Below are 19,949 nucleotides of genomic sequence, written 5' to 3' on the forward strand. Positions count from 1 at the left end.
TAAGTGCTTATGTTTAGAAATTCACTTTATGACGGTAGTCGATCTCCTACATACATCGACACAGATCTTTCATTAGGGCCTAAGTCGCAATGTACTCAAATGGAGAAAAATCAGTTTCAATATTCGGCGATGCTTTTCTAAATGTAGTTTTTATTGTAGGTATAAATTACTTTATGACCATGTTTTTCCGGAAGCATCTTTGGTTAAACCTTATGGCAATATAACAAAAAATTTAATTCCTATGTGCTTTTAGTGGGTAGAAACTAAAAAAATGCTTACGCCCAATTTGCATCCCAGTCGTGATTTCGCCCTTCAGCAACCACCATTTGCGGAAGGGCTAAACTGTGTACATAATTTTCAGAAGGGCGCGGTAAATGGGCTAAACTGACTTTGTCTTGCTGGGTAGGGCTGGGAAAATGGGCGAGCTTGACAGTATACTTTTTAATAGGGCTCAGCAAATGGGCGCATAGAAACCCAATGTAAATGAAAGGGCGCGTGAATCTTTTCTTCGAATTACATGAACATATCGAAATATTCGAATGTTTATGTGCAACAACTATCGAGTAGACATGATCATAGTAGATATTGCTTATCATTTATATAATAGAACCGCCGTTTAAAGAATAATTTTGTGAATAACAACCGTACGCCCGGTTCTGTCAAAAAATGTAAGTTTAGCCTTTATATTCCATATGATAAGAAGGGCCTAAGTCGAAATCTCGAAGAAAATGCACGTTTCGCCGTTTAGTTTTCTTTAATTATAAATCGAACTAAAAACCATTTTAACTAATTTTCACCTCAATCTTGTAGTATGTTTGTCGCATAATGTCATAATAGCGAAAACGCAGTTTGTTTACATTTGCGATTTAAGCCCTAATGAAAAATCTATGTCGACATATTCTCTAGAAGCCAACGTTTGTTAATGGATTTGAATTTTTGTAGTGAACCGCATTAAATGCGTTTATCTCGAAACCATGTATTCAATCCGAATATCAAGCACAGGTCTTGATCCGATTCATATTAATGCAAAATGTACCAGAAATGGTCATAGATGTATACTACCCATGATTGCATATTTGTCCCGTTTTCTAAGGGATGTCCTATCTTTATGGGACTGACTTGCGATCATAGGCAGTATAAGTTATAAAGATTTTATAAATCTTGTGAAATGAAACAGTCCGCGGATTTGAAGTTCAAAGATGATGTGCAGGGGTCGACGCGAGCCGCCATTCTGAATTTTGTAATGATAAAAAAATCAACTAATTCAGAAATTATACACTGAAAATATAAATTCGCAAATGGAAAAAATTATCGTGCAATGCACGAGTTCATTCGTCATTTTCTGCAACGAAGTATTTTCGTGCATTGTAAATAGTAGATTTCGGTCATTTCATTCACAAATTTCAATTTTTTTTTTTGTATTTTGCATATTAAGTGTACATTGTACGATATCAAAATTATTTTTCGTGAATTAAACGAAATGGTGTTATTTAACAAAAGGTTTGTGTGTATTACTAACAGTTTCGTTGTTTGCACGAATTTATTTTCGTTCATCTTAGAAAAGTTATCGTGTTCAATTATAAATAATTTCTAATTATTCGATCTTTTATGATCGATATTTGTATACCAATTTTTTTTAATTAAGGGATCGATCTGGCAAAATGAATTTTATTTCAAACAGCTCACCACTAAAATTTTCAATTTTTTTATGAAAATTAGTTTCACTCTTGTAGCAACTATTCAATTGGATATTTTACGAAAATTATCTTCACAAAACAAATTCTTAGCGATTTATGCATATATTCTTTCAGTGACATAACGTGAAGCTACATAATTCCGCGCACCTAAGGCATGAGTAAAGCTAAATTCGTTATGAAAAATCAATCCAAATTGTTAGAGTTATGCAATAAGTCTCACTGGCTAGCAATTTTATTATGTTTCTATGCAAAATTATAATAACAGGAGAATTTAAACAGAATTACACAAAATTACAAAAATGAAAGATGTGTTGTTGCACCAAATTCCGCGCATCATATATTGCACTGATTGAAATTCCGCGCACAGGTTCTTCAAATTCCGCGCAGAACATTATTTAGTAGGATTCCAACAAAAGTGGAACCTCATCTAAATCGAGAAGATTTTTTATTAACGTATTGTTCAAGAATACGAAAAACTACCTGAATAGAATTTTTACTCAATTTTAGGGTATCATTTGAATAAGGTTTACTTAGGTAACTGCGGTGAATATAATTTCCATTGAACCACGGTAAAGAATCTATCGTTTGAATTGTTTCTTTTTGCTATGTGTTCGAATTGTGGATTAATTCATTACATTTACATCATTAGTTTTAGATTGGATTGGTTTTTACACTGCAGTTCCCTTTCTTTCTGTTCTTCGTCAAAAGTTTTTTTACTTGCTCGTTTTTATCTGTTCTGTAGCTTTTTATTCAATCTCACTTCTCTTTTTTCTTTGTAAATTTATTTCAACAATTTTTTCTTCCTTGTAACCTCATCGAAATATTGCTGATAGACTACTCGCAACAAACGATAATTATCCTTTCATATTGTATTGGAATTTACGTTTGCTGGTTTGTGACAAGTTTTATCAAAGGATTTTGCGATGTTACCGGTTCAGCAGGTTCTGTAATCAAATTTCTTCCAGTAACCGTTGGAAGCAGAAGTTTTGGAAGATTCGTACTAAACCAAAAACATAAAAGAGTATGGGTCAGGTACATGTACTCTTTTATCTCCCTGGTTTAGTTCGAATCTTTCATAACTCCGGCTCAATGTTTGAAGACAGGTTTGGTACTCTTCCAGATATGTTTGAATGTCGCTGAAAGAAACCTTTTATCCATTACCTTCCCGGAGTTTTCGCAGCTTTTTAGATGAAATGGTCGGTGTTAAGCCAGACTGGACTATGTGACAAAATATTGATTTCGAGAAAAACGAGTTTAAATTTTGAATTGCAGCATCCTCTACGTTATAATTATTTTTTGCCATGATTCTTGTTTATGGTTACATATTTCAAATCTGGCAAAAGTTGAATGTAGCTGAAGCAATTCTTTATCCAGTATTTTCATTATCTAATTTTTTGAAGTTTTGCGACCTAGTCCGGTCTGACTTAACACCGACCAAATGTCCTTGCCGGCCCATAAGCAATGGTTTTTGACGTTTTCTAGAGTGTATTATATGTTCTTGTTGGCTGAGACTGCAATTTTTATAAGCGGAATTGGGTTTGCCTAAATTTAGTGCACCTTTTTCCGCGCACTGTAATTTCAGCGATAATACCCTAGATAATACCTATTTATAAATGTGCCCGCCATTTTGGTCTTATGAATTGTAATTCAACACACTCTTTTTATTTTGATGTTTACAAGTTTGAAAATGAAAATCATACAGTCATTTACTGTCTACATTATGGTCTTAACGCAATCGCTTAGGAAATATGCAAACATGGCGGCCACAAGGACGAGCGTTCTATTTTATTATTTTGCAGGTATATGAGCCACCAGAAAAAAAAATATTTTTTTCTCAGTCGGTATGGATTTGTTTATTTGTGGAGCAGGGAAAAGCCCGCTGGAGTGAAGCTCATTTTCGCCTCTTCTCCAGTAGGCATAAAACCTCATTTTTTCATTGTCAACAGGCAATATGCTAACCCTAATGACAAAAAGCTAATTACTATATATAAACATAAGCAGCATATGTGTATACCATGTTCAATTATTTTAACAAGCTCGCTTCTGCAATTTGACAAATAGCTCAGAGTGCGCGGAATGCTAAACTGCGCGGAATTATGTGCCTTCACGGTATTTGACAATAAAAACTGGATGTTCCTGTCATTTCATTATTCCCCAAAAAATCTCAAACTTCAATATAGGTATTTTTGCGTTTCAATGCGACCGCATTTCATTCGGATGCGTTTATGACTTCATTGTACAACAAGTGAACCGATGAATCGAGAATTTCCCGCGCCATTTCCTTTTACGCTATACCAGTGTCATATCAACCTCAATCCAGACGATACATCAGCTTCCATCAACGTAAATGTCCGCCAACGCCACGTCATCGTTCCATCAAGTTAAGTTGAATGCGTCTCTCGTTCACTCTTTCCGTACGTCGAAACATTCCCTGACGTGCTGTACCGGTGACGAAAGCCAGACGTATTGTGCGTATAAAATATCCGAATAAATTCATTTGCAGCATTCTTGGTCTACCAACGAAGAACGAAATGCGAGACGGAGCGAGAGCGCTAGCAACTGCAAGCGTGCGAGTGAAGGCGAACGCCTTTAAGAGTGCGTGTGGATACGAGTGGGTTAAAGAGCGCGAGTGGCTACGAGTGGAAGTACGGACGAGTGGGAGCATGGGCGAGTGGGAGCTTAGGCGAGTGAGAGCATGGACGAGTGGTAGCAGCAGTAGGAGTGAGCGCCAGTGGGTGGGTGCGAACGAAGGAGTGGGTTTCAATATGTGCAATTTGAGTGGCTTTTGGCCGACTGGAACTCGCAGAAATTCTACCCGGCTGGGGAGCGAACGAAAGAAAAGCATGTATGGAGAACACTCGGATACGAGTGTTGGGCGCAATGAGAACACGCGAATGAGAAATATAAGAGTTATTTTTACGAGTTCAGCAACACTGGACACCGCTTCGAACAATGGCCTGTAGAAACTTGTTTGGTGTGCGGATCTAAAAACCCGTTTAACACAATATAGTAGACACTTATACCTTTCAAAAAATGCAAAGAAAAAAATCTATTTTTTTTAAATTTTGTATGAAAACATCCCCTTAAAAAAACATATTTTTGAAAACAAACGTATTCTCCTATCTGTTGAAAGTAAAAAGATATTCCAAAATTTTCGATAATTTTAGAGTTGCTTTCTACTTAAATGACCCTTAAAGGAGCAAACAACATCATAAGATACTGAAAGTACTAGCTTTCTACTTTCCTATAACGGTAGAATTGTTAGTTGAACCAAAACTCCCTGCGTGGTATGCTCAAAATAAAATGTCATTGCCGTGGTATAAAATCGAAATAAACATGTGAAAAGGGCATAACGCAAATGAGATCTTCTCTTTGTTTACTTTCTCTTCCGTCAATAACAAGGCTACATTTACGCTTGCTTCTTAACTTTTAGCATAATATGCTAGACGACTTCAAAGTCTTTCGATATTTGTTGAAACAATATAGGAAAATTTTATGATGACGTCATAATAATCGAAAGAAAAAGTAAACACAGAGAGACTCATTTCCGTTATGCCCTTTTCACATGTTTATCGAGAAATAGAAATTATTATGGAAAATAAATTTTGTATTTCAATTATAGGTGTATTAATCACTGAACTATGTTTTCATGTAGAAGCGCTATCACAAAGGCAAAACTTTTCCAAACGTAGTATACCCCTAAAGCTAACGGTTTAGACATCATCAATTTTGACCACGAAAACGGCATTTAAAACCACTGTGCGCTGGTCTAATTTTTTTGTTTTGGTCTGTCGATGACCCTGCTTCTGAACACATGCAATTTGTATTGTTGGCCTCAACGTCGCAAAAAAATCTATTTATGGCTTAAAATTTATTTATGGATTGGTGCAAGACATAACAATTCCTTCCTTTTCGAATCCTGCGTGATTGGAGATTTCCATGAAACACCGATAGCACAACGAAAATAAAAACAATCGTGAGTTTTGAAGAGATGTAATAAATTTATTGACGCAGTATAGCTTGTCTTTGTTTTCAACTGTTATCATTTCACTACCGTCGCTGTTGTTGCATTTTGATTTTTTTTTCATGAGGTGCGTTTTTACCTTTGCTTCACCTAAAGCACGAATTTCGGACAACTTTGCTCACAAGTTCAACAATAAAAAATATTACATTCGATCACATAAGTTTAAGATATTATTTCAATCAATCTAAAAATCGCATCATTCTCTTTTTCATCGTTTCAGGGATCTCATCGTACTGCCTCGACGGAAGCATTTGCAGGTTGCTGCCAGCAGCTGCTGTTGTAGCTGCTCAAACCGTTTACATATGTGTACGTGCACGCGTTTTAGAGTCGTGCATCGATAAACCAGCAGCATCGAAATAAAGAAGAAATATATACATCAACCCAAACCGCCGTGTGTGATAATCTGCATTTATTCGCGTATTTCTGTCACAATCAGAAGCGAGAAGAATACCGTGTAAAGTAGGATTAATTGTCGATGTTAGCAGTTTCCGATGTTACCACCACAGTGTAACAGTAGTACGCACCGCATGCTGTCGAATCGAATTGCTGAGTGTATATCGAATTCAGCAGTGGGCACCACCAAGGTCATTGCTACTGTGCAGAAAAAGTGATTATCATAATTCGCGCATTTTACCTTCTGCTTCGATGACGGGCAGTCGTTAGTGTAGCACAGATAGGTACTTCGATTCGCACAAGTAGTGATCAGGCGGAGAGAGAGATCTAAAGTTCCACCCTGCTGGAAAGGCCTTTGATGCAGCTATTGTTGATAGTGAGTTATCTGAAGCACGTCGAAATAGTCAAAATAATAGGCGCAGCTATCGTTAAATATAAGAAGTGAATGTGTGTGTGGGGCAGAGAGAAGATTTGGTCGAACGTCAAGACAGTGAAAGTGTCAATACAGATCAGCGGATGAAACAAGTACGAATGTTCAAATCAAGCGCAGTATTATAAATGATTGTGTAGTGCAGCAGGATAAGGGGCCCAAAATGCGCCGAACGAGTCGAAATTCGTTTAATTTCGATTTCTCGCTGAGGCGTTTGCTGTTACAGGGAGCACGAGCTGCACGTGGTAGTCCACCGCTTGGACAGCGGCTGTGTGATGTGGAGAAGGGAAGTGGTAGTGGTGGCACCGGCGGAGGTCCCAGCGGTAGTGGGAGCAAATATGACAAGAGCGGATCGTCTAGCGGTGGTGGTCATAAGGTAAGCCTGAATGTGTATGCAGAATTGTGCTTATTTTCGACGGTTGAGATATTGGAAATAATGATTTATTATTGCACCTAAACCACTGAAAACTTTTTGTGGTCGGTCATAAACGGTACTAGCGAAGAACCGTCCATGAACGTGAGCGTAATAGGTAATAAGCATTTGTGAGAAACTAAATTTGGTGGAAAATTGAGATTGAACATGGCCATTAGAGTGACACGTGCCGTTTTTTAACACAGCACTTTTCGGGTTGCTTCTGTGGTTCTAAATGACTATGGAAATTGCACCCCGTATCTGCGCATTGCGTTTAAATTTTGTATGGGAAAATGTATTGTTTTACATCTCCGCTCATACAGATCGCTATTTCACTCAAATTAAAAAACCATTCCGAATGAAAATTTGTCCAGAATGTACTTAACAACTTTGTCATCAACTGGGACTTACTAGAAATTTTTATAAAAATGTTATTAGGCCATTACAAATCTTTTTTAAAAATTATGTCCAAGTACAAATTTTTTTCTGAAGGGGGGGGGGGGGCAAACAAAAAATAAATATTTATTTTAATAAACACATTTTTTTCTTTTTGCATTTTCTTTCGATTGTTCTCGTGGACGTTTCCGCAGGGTGATTTCGTATAGCGGGGTTGAGCTATTTGTTTTACTAGAAAAATTCAAGCAAACATTACTGAATCAATCAAAAGTTCACATAGGAAAGGGATGCTAAAGTTTTCGTTTTAAAAAATTTTCCCAACAGTGCAATTTTTAAATTCCCAATAAAAGCTTGAAAGTTCTCTAAGAACTTAATGTAAACATTTAAGAGTACTTTAAGGTATTAACTTTTGGTTGCTTGAATAGTTTTCGTTCCGTTGTGGCGGCACATGGACCGATTGTACACACAAGGCATGAAAATCGGTCAAAGGTGAACCTGCTTGATAACAATGTACAGAAACAGGATTGCAACATTTCACTTATGGACTTTTGGAAAACATTCTGGAATGAATCCAAAGGTAAAGTGTGCGTCAATGGAATTATTCATCTCAGATATGGTTTTCTCTGATATTTTTTTCTATTGCGTATTTCGTATACAGTAGCCTGGCGAACGTACATCCTGTGCATACTATACTTTTTCGAACTCTAGTGGAAACATCAGCTTTGGTTTATCGCTTGTGCTTGAAGACTTGTAGATTTGTTTGTTTGGTACATGATAGTAATTCGACTCGGTTCCGTGTACATCTTCGAAATCTTTGCATTTTTCTCCATCTTGTTGCGCAGTAGGTAACCACATCAGTTAAATTCATTTGATAGTCGTACGGATTTATGAAATGTATAGCAATCATCAGTTCATTTTTTGCCTTTTTCATATAAGGAACACTGTGCAATCACTCTGAAATTCGACTTTTTAAACTACACCCGGAGTGTCGAGTGTCATATACCACTAGATTCAGTTCGTCAAAATCTGAAAATGTCTGTATGTTTTATAGTATGGTTGAATAGCTTCAAAAGTGCATTGGCTCTAGGTGGGATTCACTTTTGTGCGTAACCGCTACTAATAGTCCTTAATTCTCTTCCTTTTGTTCCACGAGACTGCATCGAAGTGTTATATCGTGGAGAGGCTGATTCAGTCTTAAGACAAAATGATACATTAGAGCGGTTTAGCTCCGAACACATATCCGGCTAATCGCAGTGGTGAACTTCCGTTAGCCATTTGGCTCCCGTTTCTGTGAACCATTTAGTTCCTGTTTTCGCGAACCATCTCAATTCCTCGTCGGAAGTTCTCCCGATACCGATGCCTGTTGCGTGAGTCATTTAGCTCCCAGTTTTGTCGCAATCTTCTCGCATAGTCCATAAATCCTACTCAAAGGGCCAACCAGTACTTGGCGAGGACGGTTCGGCGATACCGGATGGAGCGTAGCTTCTGGTTCGCTGCTTCCGGTTCGTTGAAAACTCGACGACCCACCGCTGGTGCTTCACTCGACCTACTCGATCTTGTCCCTGACAGTGAAACTAGTCTGCTCACATGCTTCGGTCCGGCGATTCCAGCTGGTTCGTGGTGCCCAATACACTGGCGCCTCAAGCAAAGCTGTGGTTGCTCTCACAGCCTTCCCCTTAACATAATCATCGTAACTTTAAAAGTTCAAATCGATGATATATTTTCCGACCGCGCTGTCTTTCGGCTGCTAGTCATCCCCACATCTGTTTTATGATGGGCAATCGTCTCCGTGTCGAGTGTCTCCTCTTCTAGCGATTGTCCGATTACTTGGAACACCACATCATCCGTGAAGCCGAAAATCGTTGTATCTCTGGGAAGGTTCAGCTTCAATACTCCATCGTACACTGCGTTCCACAGCGTCGAGTCGAGTAACGTCAGTTGTAGTTGTGATTCTCCCTTGTCTGTCTCGTAGATCAGTGTTCGGTACTGAAAGTAGCTCTATAATATCCTGGAGAGTTACTCATGCTGTACAGCGAATGGGCGATTGCTTCCCAGCTAGTACTATTGAAGCATTCTTCACGTCTAAGGGAACCACCACGCAAAAACGATATCCTTATCTCTGCTGTCTCCAAAGCTCACACAATCGTTTGGATGGATTTCACTGTAGACCTGCCTATAAGGAAGCCGAATTACATGAGATGCCGTTCTCACGGTCCGCGTACTTCGTTAGCTTGTTCAGGATTACTCCTTCTCTCTAAGGGATATATTGACTACGCTGAAAGATCTCCATGTTGTCCCGGCATCAGAAGCAACATCAGCTTTTGTCGCTTCCAATTATCGGATCGTTTTGAACATATCCGGGCTCTCATGTATCACTTCACTTTTATGACTTTCGCCATCTCGATAAGCTGTTTGTTGGTAAATCGATCTTTATCTTTGTGATCATCCTCACTGTACGGCGAAAATAGATTCATGTTGTGGGGAAAACCTTTCGATAGTGACCTCCATCGTTTCCGGGCACCTTTCAGGTGGTGCAGCTGTGCCTTTTATCTTTGTTATGCCAACTTTGTAGGTCTCTCTTAAGGAAATTCGCGTTGGCTTCGTGGCAAGGCTTTCTTGTACAGCTTGACTGCTTTGTTGAGAGCGGTTCTTGCAGCTCGCTTCCCTTGAGCTTTCTGACTTCTGTTTTAATTTTAAATATATTTAACACGGCTCAATGCGTTAGCACAACTGAGCCGTGGAGTGCACCTTGGGGGTCATTTGGTCCGTCTTCTCTCGCGTTTTCGTTTACGTCCATGTCATCATCGGTACTGCATTCATCTTGCTCATCGTCGGATTACGGGTCGCTATTGTAAATCCTTCTTCATCGGTATTAGATTCCTTATTGATGGTGTTGGTTGTTGGTTTGGAAACATTTGCTGTAATCGTTGTTACTTCGATGTTGGTAATGGCAGTTGGTTTAGTGGTACTGGGGCCGATCGTTGTTGAGCTGGTGCTTGTGAATGCCCGGTCTGCAGTCGTTGGTTTACCAACTGGTTGTGGTTTAACATACGATGATTGTGTACCGGCTTTGGTCGTATCAGGTGGAATTTCTTTGGCATTCTCTGCGCAAGGTTTCCCCTTGGTGTAGCGGATGATCACAATATTGACAGGTAGGAATCTGTCCTGGGTGCGTTACTAGTGTTCGTTGGGAATATTCAACACCATGAGGTGATTTGCATGTGAAAGTCAAGTAAGAGGGAATAGGTTTTGTCGGACGCATTCTCACGAACTCCGTTGCGGAGTCTTGGGAAGAAGTTCCTCCAACTATCTTCCTTAACACTATTCACCTCTCCGTATTTTGACAGGATTTGTTTGATAGCGAAGGAACTAGTACGTGGTGCCAGGTCATGTATCTTTATTTCAATACTGTCAACATCTATATACGTTGGGATACTGTATAAAATGTCATTACATTCGATGACGTGTTTCATGTTGTTCTGGGAAGCGAATGATTCTGCTTGACTAATATTTTTTAACATATTCAGTACCGCATGACGCAAATGGTGGAATTGCACCGCATAAAGTACGCAAGCTACGTTGAACTTCAAGTTCACCTTCAACATTTGCTCCCCTTCATGAATTGATGGTATTACCGGATATTTCGTGTAGTCAACAGCAACACAGTTTGCCCGCATCATGATATACTTTTGCTTGGCATTGTCACTCATTGTTCACGTATCACACACTAGGCAGAAGGAATCAATTTTTGCCAAACGTCGCGCGGGTAAATTTGATTACTTGCCCTGCTATTGCAGCGGAGCGATTTCTAGCTTCTGAACTGAGCGAGATGAGAAACCAAAGTGATCTCCGACTTCTTCTACAAGCTCGGAGGCAACTTATAAGTAGATCGATAATCGTCGTATTGCACTCGGCGACCGTTTCTCAGTTTCCCATCCCTTGGTATGGTCGCATTACACGCCTTTGTTAGTAGTACCGTGAACTCGTTCGCATTTAGGTTGAAGATACCCTCAAATTCAAGTTCTTCGACGGACACGTTCCTGTGAAAAATCGCTGTTTTCCATCTTCCCTCGTTTATATATCTCCTACATATTCATATTCATGTGTAGTTCATAGTCCTGTTATCAACGCTGTACCAAATCGCTTGGTGGGCGCTGTGGATATATCCTCGCACACTTTTCAGTCCATCTTTCCGGTTACTCCAAGGCTACAGAAATTGACATCGATAATGGATTCCCGGTTCTTCCTGCGGTAAGTGCCGATGATACCACTATTTGTAAGATCTATATTTAGCTTTGCTAGAGCATTCTTGATCGCTGAATGCCAGACAAAGTTCTTTTGATTCCAGCGTCTATCTCGAAAATTTTGCATGTTTCTGGTTCTTGGAATATTTCAGAATTAATGTCTCTTCGGCTTCTTGGAAAACGGCTTATTCGATTTTCACAAGCTTAGCCTTAAATGGAAGGTTTGGTAGCAGATTTTGATCTGATCAAGTTCATAAGAATCGTACATATGGCTGCGGAAATACGGTATGAATACTACGATCCCATATGAAATCTTTAAATGTCAAAAACCTTTCGGTAAAGCTCATGTATATTGAATATTGAACCACATATAAATCTCCAGGAGTCTGATTTGAATTCAGATTGTTTCTTTATCGAAATTATTTTCGAATGCAACGATCGATTCTGTCTCTATCGACTGTTGCGTTTAAAATGGAATCGATTCAGAAGTCGGTCTGTATTAGCCTTTCCATGAGATGTTTGTTTGATAATACACAGATGGGCCCTTCCTTCCGCGACCAGCAAACGTTTCATTTGATGTTGGACTGGATCGATGATCTCATTTAAACTTCACATTTACCCGAGAATGGTCAAAATAAAAATTATCATGGGATGGTAATTTCTAAAACTACCATAATAGTTTTCAGTTACGAAAAGCAAAACTCTATGGAAGTTATTGTTGTTCTATAAAACGTGAAAATTTTTTGAATTTTGGTTATTTTAAAAAAATTATTTGCCCCCTGATTTTTTTCAGCGATTTTGAAGGGGGGGTGACATAATTTTTAAAAAAGATTTGCAATGGCCTTACGTTGTTTAGGTAGAAGGATGAAATAAATTGAAGAAATATGTTTCTATCAACACAGTAAATGTATCATCAACATCTATGTTAAAATCCCAGTGTCTATGTGACTAATCTCATCCAACATTTGCGCGTTCATCGAGAAGACGGCTGGTGGATGAAATGAAGAAGTACCCCGTGACCCATGGAAAAAGTGTAAAAAACAGCATAGACCTGGTGGAGCAACTGAAAGATTTTGAGGCCAGGTGAGGGGAAGTACTGGTATCGTTTGATGTGACTGCTTTATTCCCAAGCGTACCAGTAGCTGAAGGCTTGGAAAGTCTTCGACGACATCTGGAGCGAAACCGCGTATTACCCTATCAAGGTCGAAGCATACCTGTCAGTGGCAGAGTGTTGCATGAAACAGAACTTTTTCATGTTTAGAGGGAAGTTCTACAAGCAAACGTTTGGTCTTAGCATGGGCAGCAAGCTTTTGCCGCTACTAGCAGACGTTTTCTTGAGCGATTTCGAGGTAGCTTTAGGCAAAGAGAAGCTCTTCCCTCGACTTTGGAGATGCTACGTGGACGATATTTTCGGAGCCGTGAAAGAACGCTATTTAGCCCAGACCCTAGACCTATTGAACTCCCGTCACAGCACAAACAAGTTTACGGTAGAGAAGGAAATAGAAGGAAAATTGCTGTTCCTAGACCTGATGATAACTAGAAAAGCAGACAACAAACTAAAATTCGGGATTTACCGTAAACCGGCATCCACAGACAGATATATAACTTCCGATTCTAACCATTTCGGCGCTCAAAAACAAGCAGCCTTCCATTCCATGGCCCATCGTCTGTTCAATGTACCGATGGAAAATGAAGACTTTAAGGCCGAGCGGGATAAAATATACAAAGCTGCTGAATTGAACGGGTATGAAATAGGATTTGTGGACAAAATTCTAAGGAAACAAAAAGAAAAAGCACAGACAAAACGCGACAACGTTAGAGCCGGATAAGAAACAAGAACCAAGGATCTGCTTGCCGTTTTACCCCAAAATTACTAACTCCGTGCAAACCGTCCTAAAACAGCATGGTTACCAAGTCGCATACAAAAGTGGTAACACGTTGTAAGACCTCTTGTGTAACCTGAAAGACAAGGTTCCAACCGATCAAAAATTGGGAATCTACCAAATCCCCTGCAAAGATTGCCCCGTAGTATATGTAGGTCAAACCCGCCGAAAACTCAAAGCCCGCATTCGAGAACATAAACATGCTGTTGACCACGGAAGAGCCAACGACTTCAGTGTAGCAACACACACACTATAGCCCACGGAAGAGCCAACGACTTCAGTGTAGCAACACACACACTATAGCCCACAACCTCACAATAGACTGGAACAGCACGAAATTCGTAAAAAGCGTACGGAATGCATAATAAGCTAGTAAAAAACTTGGTCTTTCGAAACATACTGATAAATGTTTCAAAAGTTTTATGGTTTCGCAGTAATAAGCGAAAGAGAAAGCTAAAAAGAGGGCTCTCATTTGCAGATTGGACCTAATGAAAAAAAAGTCTTCAAATTTGCTAATTTTTTGGAAAATATGTTTCTGGGGAAAAAGTTGCGGCATATTATTTTCTGAAGAATGGTTTTCAGGGAAATGTTATAGAATCATATATGTGGTATAGGTTTGAATGCCTAAGTAGCACAAATTCCCCCCTCCCCCAGGGTTGAGGAGTTTGACGGTATTGCAAACATCATCAAGCATATTGCGTGCATGCGTTAAGATGGTTATTGCATTACGCCTCGATAGTGGTGCTTCGAGGAGACCGACTGGCGAGTCGACGTGGATTAACTTTTGCTGTGTGCCATGTTTGCAAACATTGTTCCACAATTTGATGGCGGTATTCGTGGACAGGGCTCACAGTGGGAGTCATTGTGTGTCCATTTATCGGTCAACTTCGTCATCGTACATAGACTAATTAAATTAATTTAATAATCAAATTAATTTAATAAATTGTAATGTATTTATGACGCTTAGAGCAGATTTGTTTTCTTTCCGGACATCACGTTGAACCTTGTCAAATGAATAACGATGTTCGAGATCCTAATAGTTTTCTTATATCTGCTGCTCGAACCTACGACTGGCCACTAGCAGCTGGGCAAAACTATATTGAGACTTGGCATTCTATTTATATAGGATGGCGCTAAAGCTGAGTACTTTGGTTGAAAACTATAAGGCGTTTTAATGTGTTAGGTACCTGTTGTGTTGTTATTGTGCTGTTTGAGTGGGAAATAAATTATAAATTAAATTGACCCCCATTGGAGCACGTTACAAAATACATAAGTAGAAACCTATTAATTGTCGTTTTGTAATAATCGTAGTTTGTCGTACTAGTGTGCTATTGTTATGTGCTAGTCGTATGTCTATCTGTGTATGTGTTCGTCTGAGTATTTATGACAGTTGGGTCAGAGGTTGGATGATAGAATAGTGGCTAATACTTCCAGTGTTCAATTTGTGCATTTGGTTCTATTCATTCGGGAAAGTCGGATTGGATAAATTAGGGTACAATGAATTTATCAACGCACGCGAATCATTCATTCCTGACCAGCATAGCCTGATGAAAGTCTAACAGTATGTAATTGTTGTTAATGATGAATATACAACATTTGCTGCATTTAGACGAGTTTGATTGCATGTTAAAAGTGTGTTTTTCTATTCTACTTCACAAGTCTGCTTTTTGGGAACAGCTATTAGTTTGCTTTTCCATTACTGATGTATACCAAAATAATATCGGCCAATTTATACACTTCTAATCAAGCTCATTGCATCTTTTTTTCTTTGTTCGGCATGTTATGATTCCTTTTAAAAGTATATCTCTACTATTCTATCTATATGCATATAGATACAAACGCTCGTGGCTTTCGCGGTAACGCAAACCTGGGGTGACATTACGCAACTCGAAACGAAAGGTTTATTGTATGCAAGCTTGTATGAAAAAGTCGATTCTAAATGGTTCCATAATGTCGCCCCTGGTCACAAAAGCGACCATGCAATTGCAATAATCCACACACACCCGCTATTTCGCCAACATGAAAACACCCCAGTAATTAAGTAAACGTAGCACCTGTAAACTTCCAAACGCGGTCTTAAGCATTAAACAGCCACTCACGCGATCATGAAACAGTCACATCCGGAAGTCTAACCTCAGTCCTAGCAGTCTAGACCAATGCCTTCAGTTGAACCAATCAAAAAAGTTACGCTCATATTTACTAGACATCATGTGCCATGGTGACATGACCTGGAACTCTAGTGATATGGGGAAACTGACTCTTTTACCATCGGTACCATACACTAAAAATTAAGCATCAGATTCACGGTACGCGCGTGATCATTCAAGAATACACTCTGCATGATTATAAAATCGAAATTATACACACGAAGTCACATACACGTGACGAACATGTTAATATACAAATGCTTGAGCCCTTCGCGACCATCCACGCACCTACACCCGCGATCTCGTAAACATGATAACATCCCGGTGATAAGGTGAAAGTCTCAGCTCCTATAATTTTTTAAACGCGGTTTCAAGCGTGAACCTAAAAACTCCCGCGCTCGCACTATCATGAATCCATCACTTCCGGAAGTTTCTATCCTTGGTATCAGCAGACTAGGTCCATGCCTTCAATTGGACCAATTAAAAATAGAAAGCTCTCACATCCACTGGACAACACGTTCTATGGCAACATGAACGGGAGCTCTAGTGATATGGGGTAACTCACTCCCTGTCAGAATATGAATTGTACACCGAAAACTAACTATCGGAATGAAGGTCCGCGTGACCATCCAAGAACGCACGCACGTTTTGTACGCGCGAAGTTACATGCACGCGAGCACACGTGACAAACACGTTAACATACGAACGCTTAAGCCCTTCACAATTAACAACGCCCGCGATCGCGCAAACTTGATAACACCCCGGCAATAAGGTGAACGTTTTAGCACTTACGAAGCTTCAAACGCTGTCTCAAACTCTTTCTCAAACGCAAACATCAAACGTCCGTTTTCGCGCGATCATGAATCGGTCACGTCCGGAAACCATTACCCTCTATCCTAGTAACTTAGGTCCATACATTCAGTAGTACCAATCAAAAAACAAAGCTCATACCCACTAGACCAGTGATTCTCAACCTGAGGTCCGTGGACCCGAAGTCGTTGCTGGGTGTCCGCGAAGAAAAATATTGAAATTTCAGGTCTTGCTTCTTGGTAAACTGAAAATAACATTTTGATAGCATACAAAACGATATTTATCAGTGGGGGTCTGCGGCAACCCATTGTGATTTCTAAGGGGTCCGTGGTATGATCAAGGTTGAGTACCACTGCACTAGACAACACGTTCCATGGCGATTTGACCATCAACTCTAGTGATATGAAAGATCTTACTTTCTTCTATCATCTGCACCCGTTGTTTTTTGCCGCTGCAGGTGTGCAATTTTTGGAATTGTGGTATCGGGGAAAGGTTAGAGACCGCATTTGCGAACTATTATCTGGGTGCATAATAGATTTCTGATGATTTCTCACTGTTATCTATTTTCTGACTTTGATCGTTGTCCGATTGTGCTCGGGTTCCTCTAGTTTTTGCGGTAAGTCGTTTAGAAAATGACCATTATTATCCCGGAATCTCACCAACATAAAACGTCCCAATGATTAAGTGAACCTGTTCGAAACTACGAATTTAAAAAATGCAATTTCAACTACAATTATACAAAAGTCAGTTTCCACACGATCGTGGATCACGTGTGCCTAGAAGCCTCAAACCTGGGTACATACCATTATTTGCACCATCCTGAAAAGAAAACGTATGTTAAAATTTCGGCCACGCGATAATACAAACCGGAAGTCCTATCAGCCTAGGTCCATACCAACAACTCGTCCATGGCAACATGACCGGGAACTTTAGTTGTTTGGGGAAAATCATTTTTTTTATCATTCAGCACGTTAACATACAAACGCCTGATCTCTTCGCGATCATCTATGTACACCCACGCCCACGATCTCGCAAACATGTTCTCGTCCCAGTAATTAAGTGGCCTATTTAGCACTTACACTTAAATTTACAAACGCGGTCGTAAGCGTAAATCTATAAACGCCCTTGCTCGCGTGATCTTGAATCGGTTACGTCCGGAAGTCCCTATACTCGGTCCTAGGAGCCTAAGTCCAATAAACCAATATAATAAATGACGCTCATGTCCAATAGACAACAACACGTTTCATAGCGACATAACCGGGAATTCTAGTGTTATGAGAGAATCCACTTTCTCCAAACAGCATTCGAGCCGTAGATTGCAAACTAAGCAGCAGATCCACGCGATTCACATAGAAGTAAATTAGTTCAAAACCTGAACCAAACTCAAAAATCTCAATTTAATTTAACATTATTATATGTAGTTTTATTGCGTAATGTGATGATTTGTTAATCGTTTGACAAATTACTGGGTTTTAATTGTGTTTACCCACTTTACAAGAGGTACTCATCGACAAACTTTAGCCATTTTGTGATACATTTCATTCTCAAATAATTTAAATTTCATTTAAAAGTTCAGGATGGTCTGAAGCGATATTAATTCAAAACAGCCTTTTGAGTTGTAAAACAAGGCTTGTAGAATCATATTACGTATTTTTAATTCAAATAAATTGCCTTTATATTTACCGAGCATCATTGGCACATACGTACTAAATATAAGAATTAAAATTTTCAAGTTCACTTAAAATTGAATAAGTTGATTTTCCGGTTGAATGAAATATATCATATGAAAGACCAGTTGTTCCTTGTTATAATGGTGCAACAAAGACCTACCGAATGTTGGTGATTTCATATTTTAAACCACTTTGAAGATATTAGGCTATTATCATCAAAATCTATATTTTTCACAATAAGGCGGAACTGTTACTATAGTTACAAGAAAGATTCTTTGTGATTTCATGGAGGAATATTCAGAAAGGTCGTTTTGCGGGTTATATTACAAAAAGATGAAGCACTTAATGCCATTAATCCTTTCTGTCCTGCAAATCAGAAAGCATTATTGAGAAAAGATCAAATGATTCCAAGTAGTAATTGGAAGCAAGCAGTTTTCGTGTTTTATTCCCCCACACCAGTTATAAGAAGGAATGTTTCCTTAACACACAAAAACGTTTACTAAGTAGTTTAATTCGATTAGCGTCTTGGACTAAATCTGCACTTTAGAGAATTGGTCGAACTTTCAAATATTTCAAAAATTTTAAGCGAACACAGTAAGTGTCGCCAAATTTAAAATTCCATTGATGAACTAACTTACGTTACTGAAAAGAGCTAACTCCGACGACGGGCTTCTGGGAATGCTACTGCCTCGTGTTCAAGAAAGTTACAAACAGCCCATCCGAAGCACTAAAAATCCGCAATTTAATACAAGAACATATCTCAAATCGAAAACATACTCCTTCGCAGTCTTGTTATTTTATAAGCTGATCTAATGTATCGAGACGTCCCGGATTTCATGCTCGTGTCCTGCACGTTAGAATATCCCAGAAAATGTCCCGCATTTACCAAAATGCTGATTTTTATTTTAGAATAATTTTATTGTACAAAACACTCATAAAAGTTTTGAGACACGACGCCTAATCTCCAAACTACGTAGAGAATGTGCAAATTGAACCAGTTTATTCGGATATTCACGGTGCTTTTGTCGACCTGAGCCACGTCATGAATTCTTACGAAAACTTCCGTACAGATTTCATTTCAGAACCATTTTGATTATTCGTATATCTTATCCAAAAATATGAATTCAACAACGAGAAAAGTTAAATATCATCTCAAGGTGGATTGATACGAACAATTTTTGTAGAAGCCTCTAATACACTTTTTGTTAAGTTATAAGTGTTTTGTTAGGCAAAAAACCTTCAAAATAATTTTGATTAGGTTTGTTGCATTGGATGCTCAACTGTGTGATCAATCAAGAACACGCAAATATGCAAATTGCGGCTATAAAATCGAATTTATACGCGCAAAGTTCATAAACATACAAACGCCTACGCGATCGATCACTTTAACATACCAACGCTCGAGCCTCCCGCGATGATACACAAGGAACATGTAATCGCAATCATCCACGCACAACTACGATCAAGATTTCGCAAACACATGATTTAGTGAACGCTATAGCATTTATAATTTGATCAACGCGGTCTCAACCCCGAACAAATAAACGCTCATTCCTACGCGATCGTTAAGTACTACGCTCGCACAACAGAACGGTACACTCAATATCACAATCATATATTAGGCCCGCTGGAATTCGCCTTAAGCAGAGTTTTAGTGGGTGATATTTCCCGTCTCCTCTGCAATTACAGTGAGTGATTCTGACAGAGTACCCCTTCCAAGTTCTACATCTCCGTAGAAACATTCTCAAAACAATTGTTTAACAGCTTTATAGAAGACCGTCATTGTTTTAATAACGAAAACATAGAAAACATTTATTTTCGCATCTAACGACCTGTTAATTAT

General features: G+C 39.1%; 1 protein-coding gene across 2 annotated transcripts in view; it reads left to right on the top strand.

The window, feature by feature from the left end:
• LOC131677609 (E3 ubiquitin-protein ligase RNF19B-like) overlaps positions 1–19,949 on the top strand; it is a 162,846-nt gene that overhangs the window by 75,720 nt on the left and 67,177 nt on the right. For both annotated transcript variants that reach the window (XM_058957501.1, XM_058957502.1), the window contains exon 2: positions 5,942–6,920. In XM_058957501.1, coding sequence (XP_058813484.1) covers positions 6,708–6,920 — 213 coding nt within the window. In that variant the 5' untranslated portion in view covers positions 5,942–6,707. The remainder of the gene's footprint in view (positions 1–5,941; positions 6,921–19,949) is intronic.

This window comes from Topomyia yanbarensis, chromosome 1, assembly GCF_030247195.1.
Source record: "Topomyia yanbarensis strain Yona2022 chromosome 1, ASM3024719v1, whole genome shotgun sequence".
NCBI lineage: Eukaryota > Metazoa > Arthropoda > Insecta > Diptera > Culicidae > Topomyia > Topomyia yanbarensis.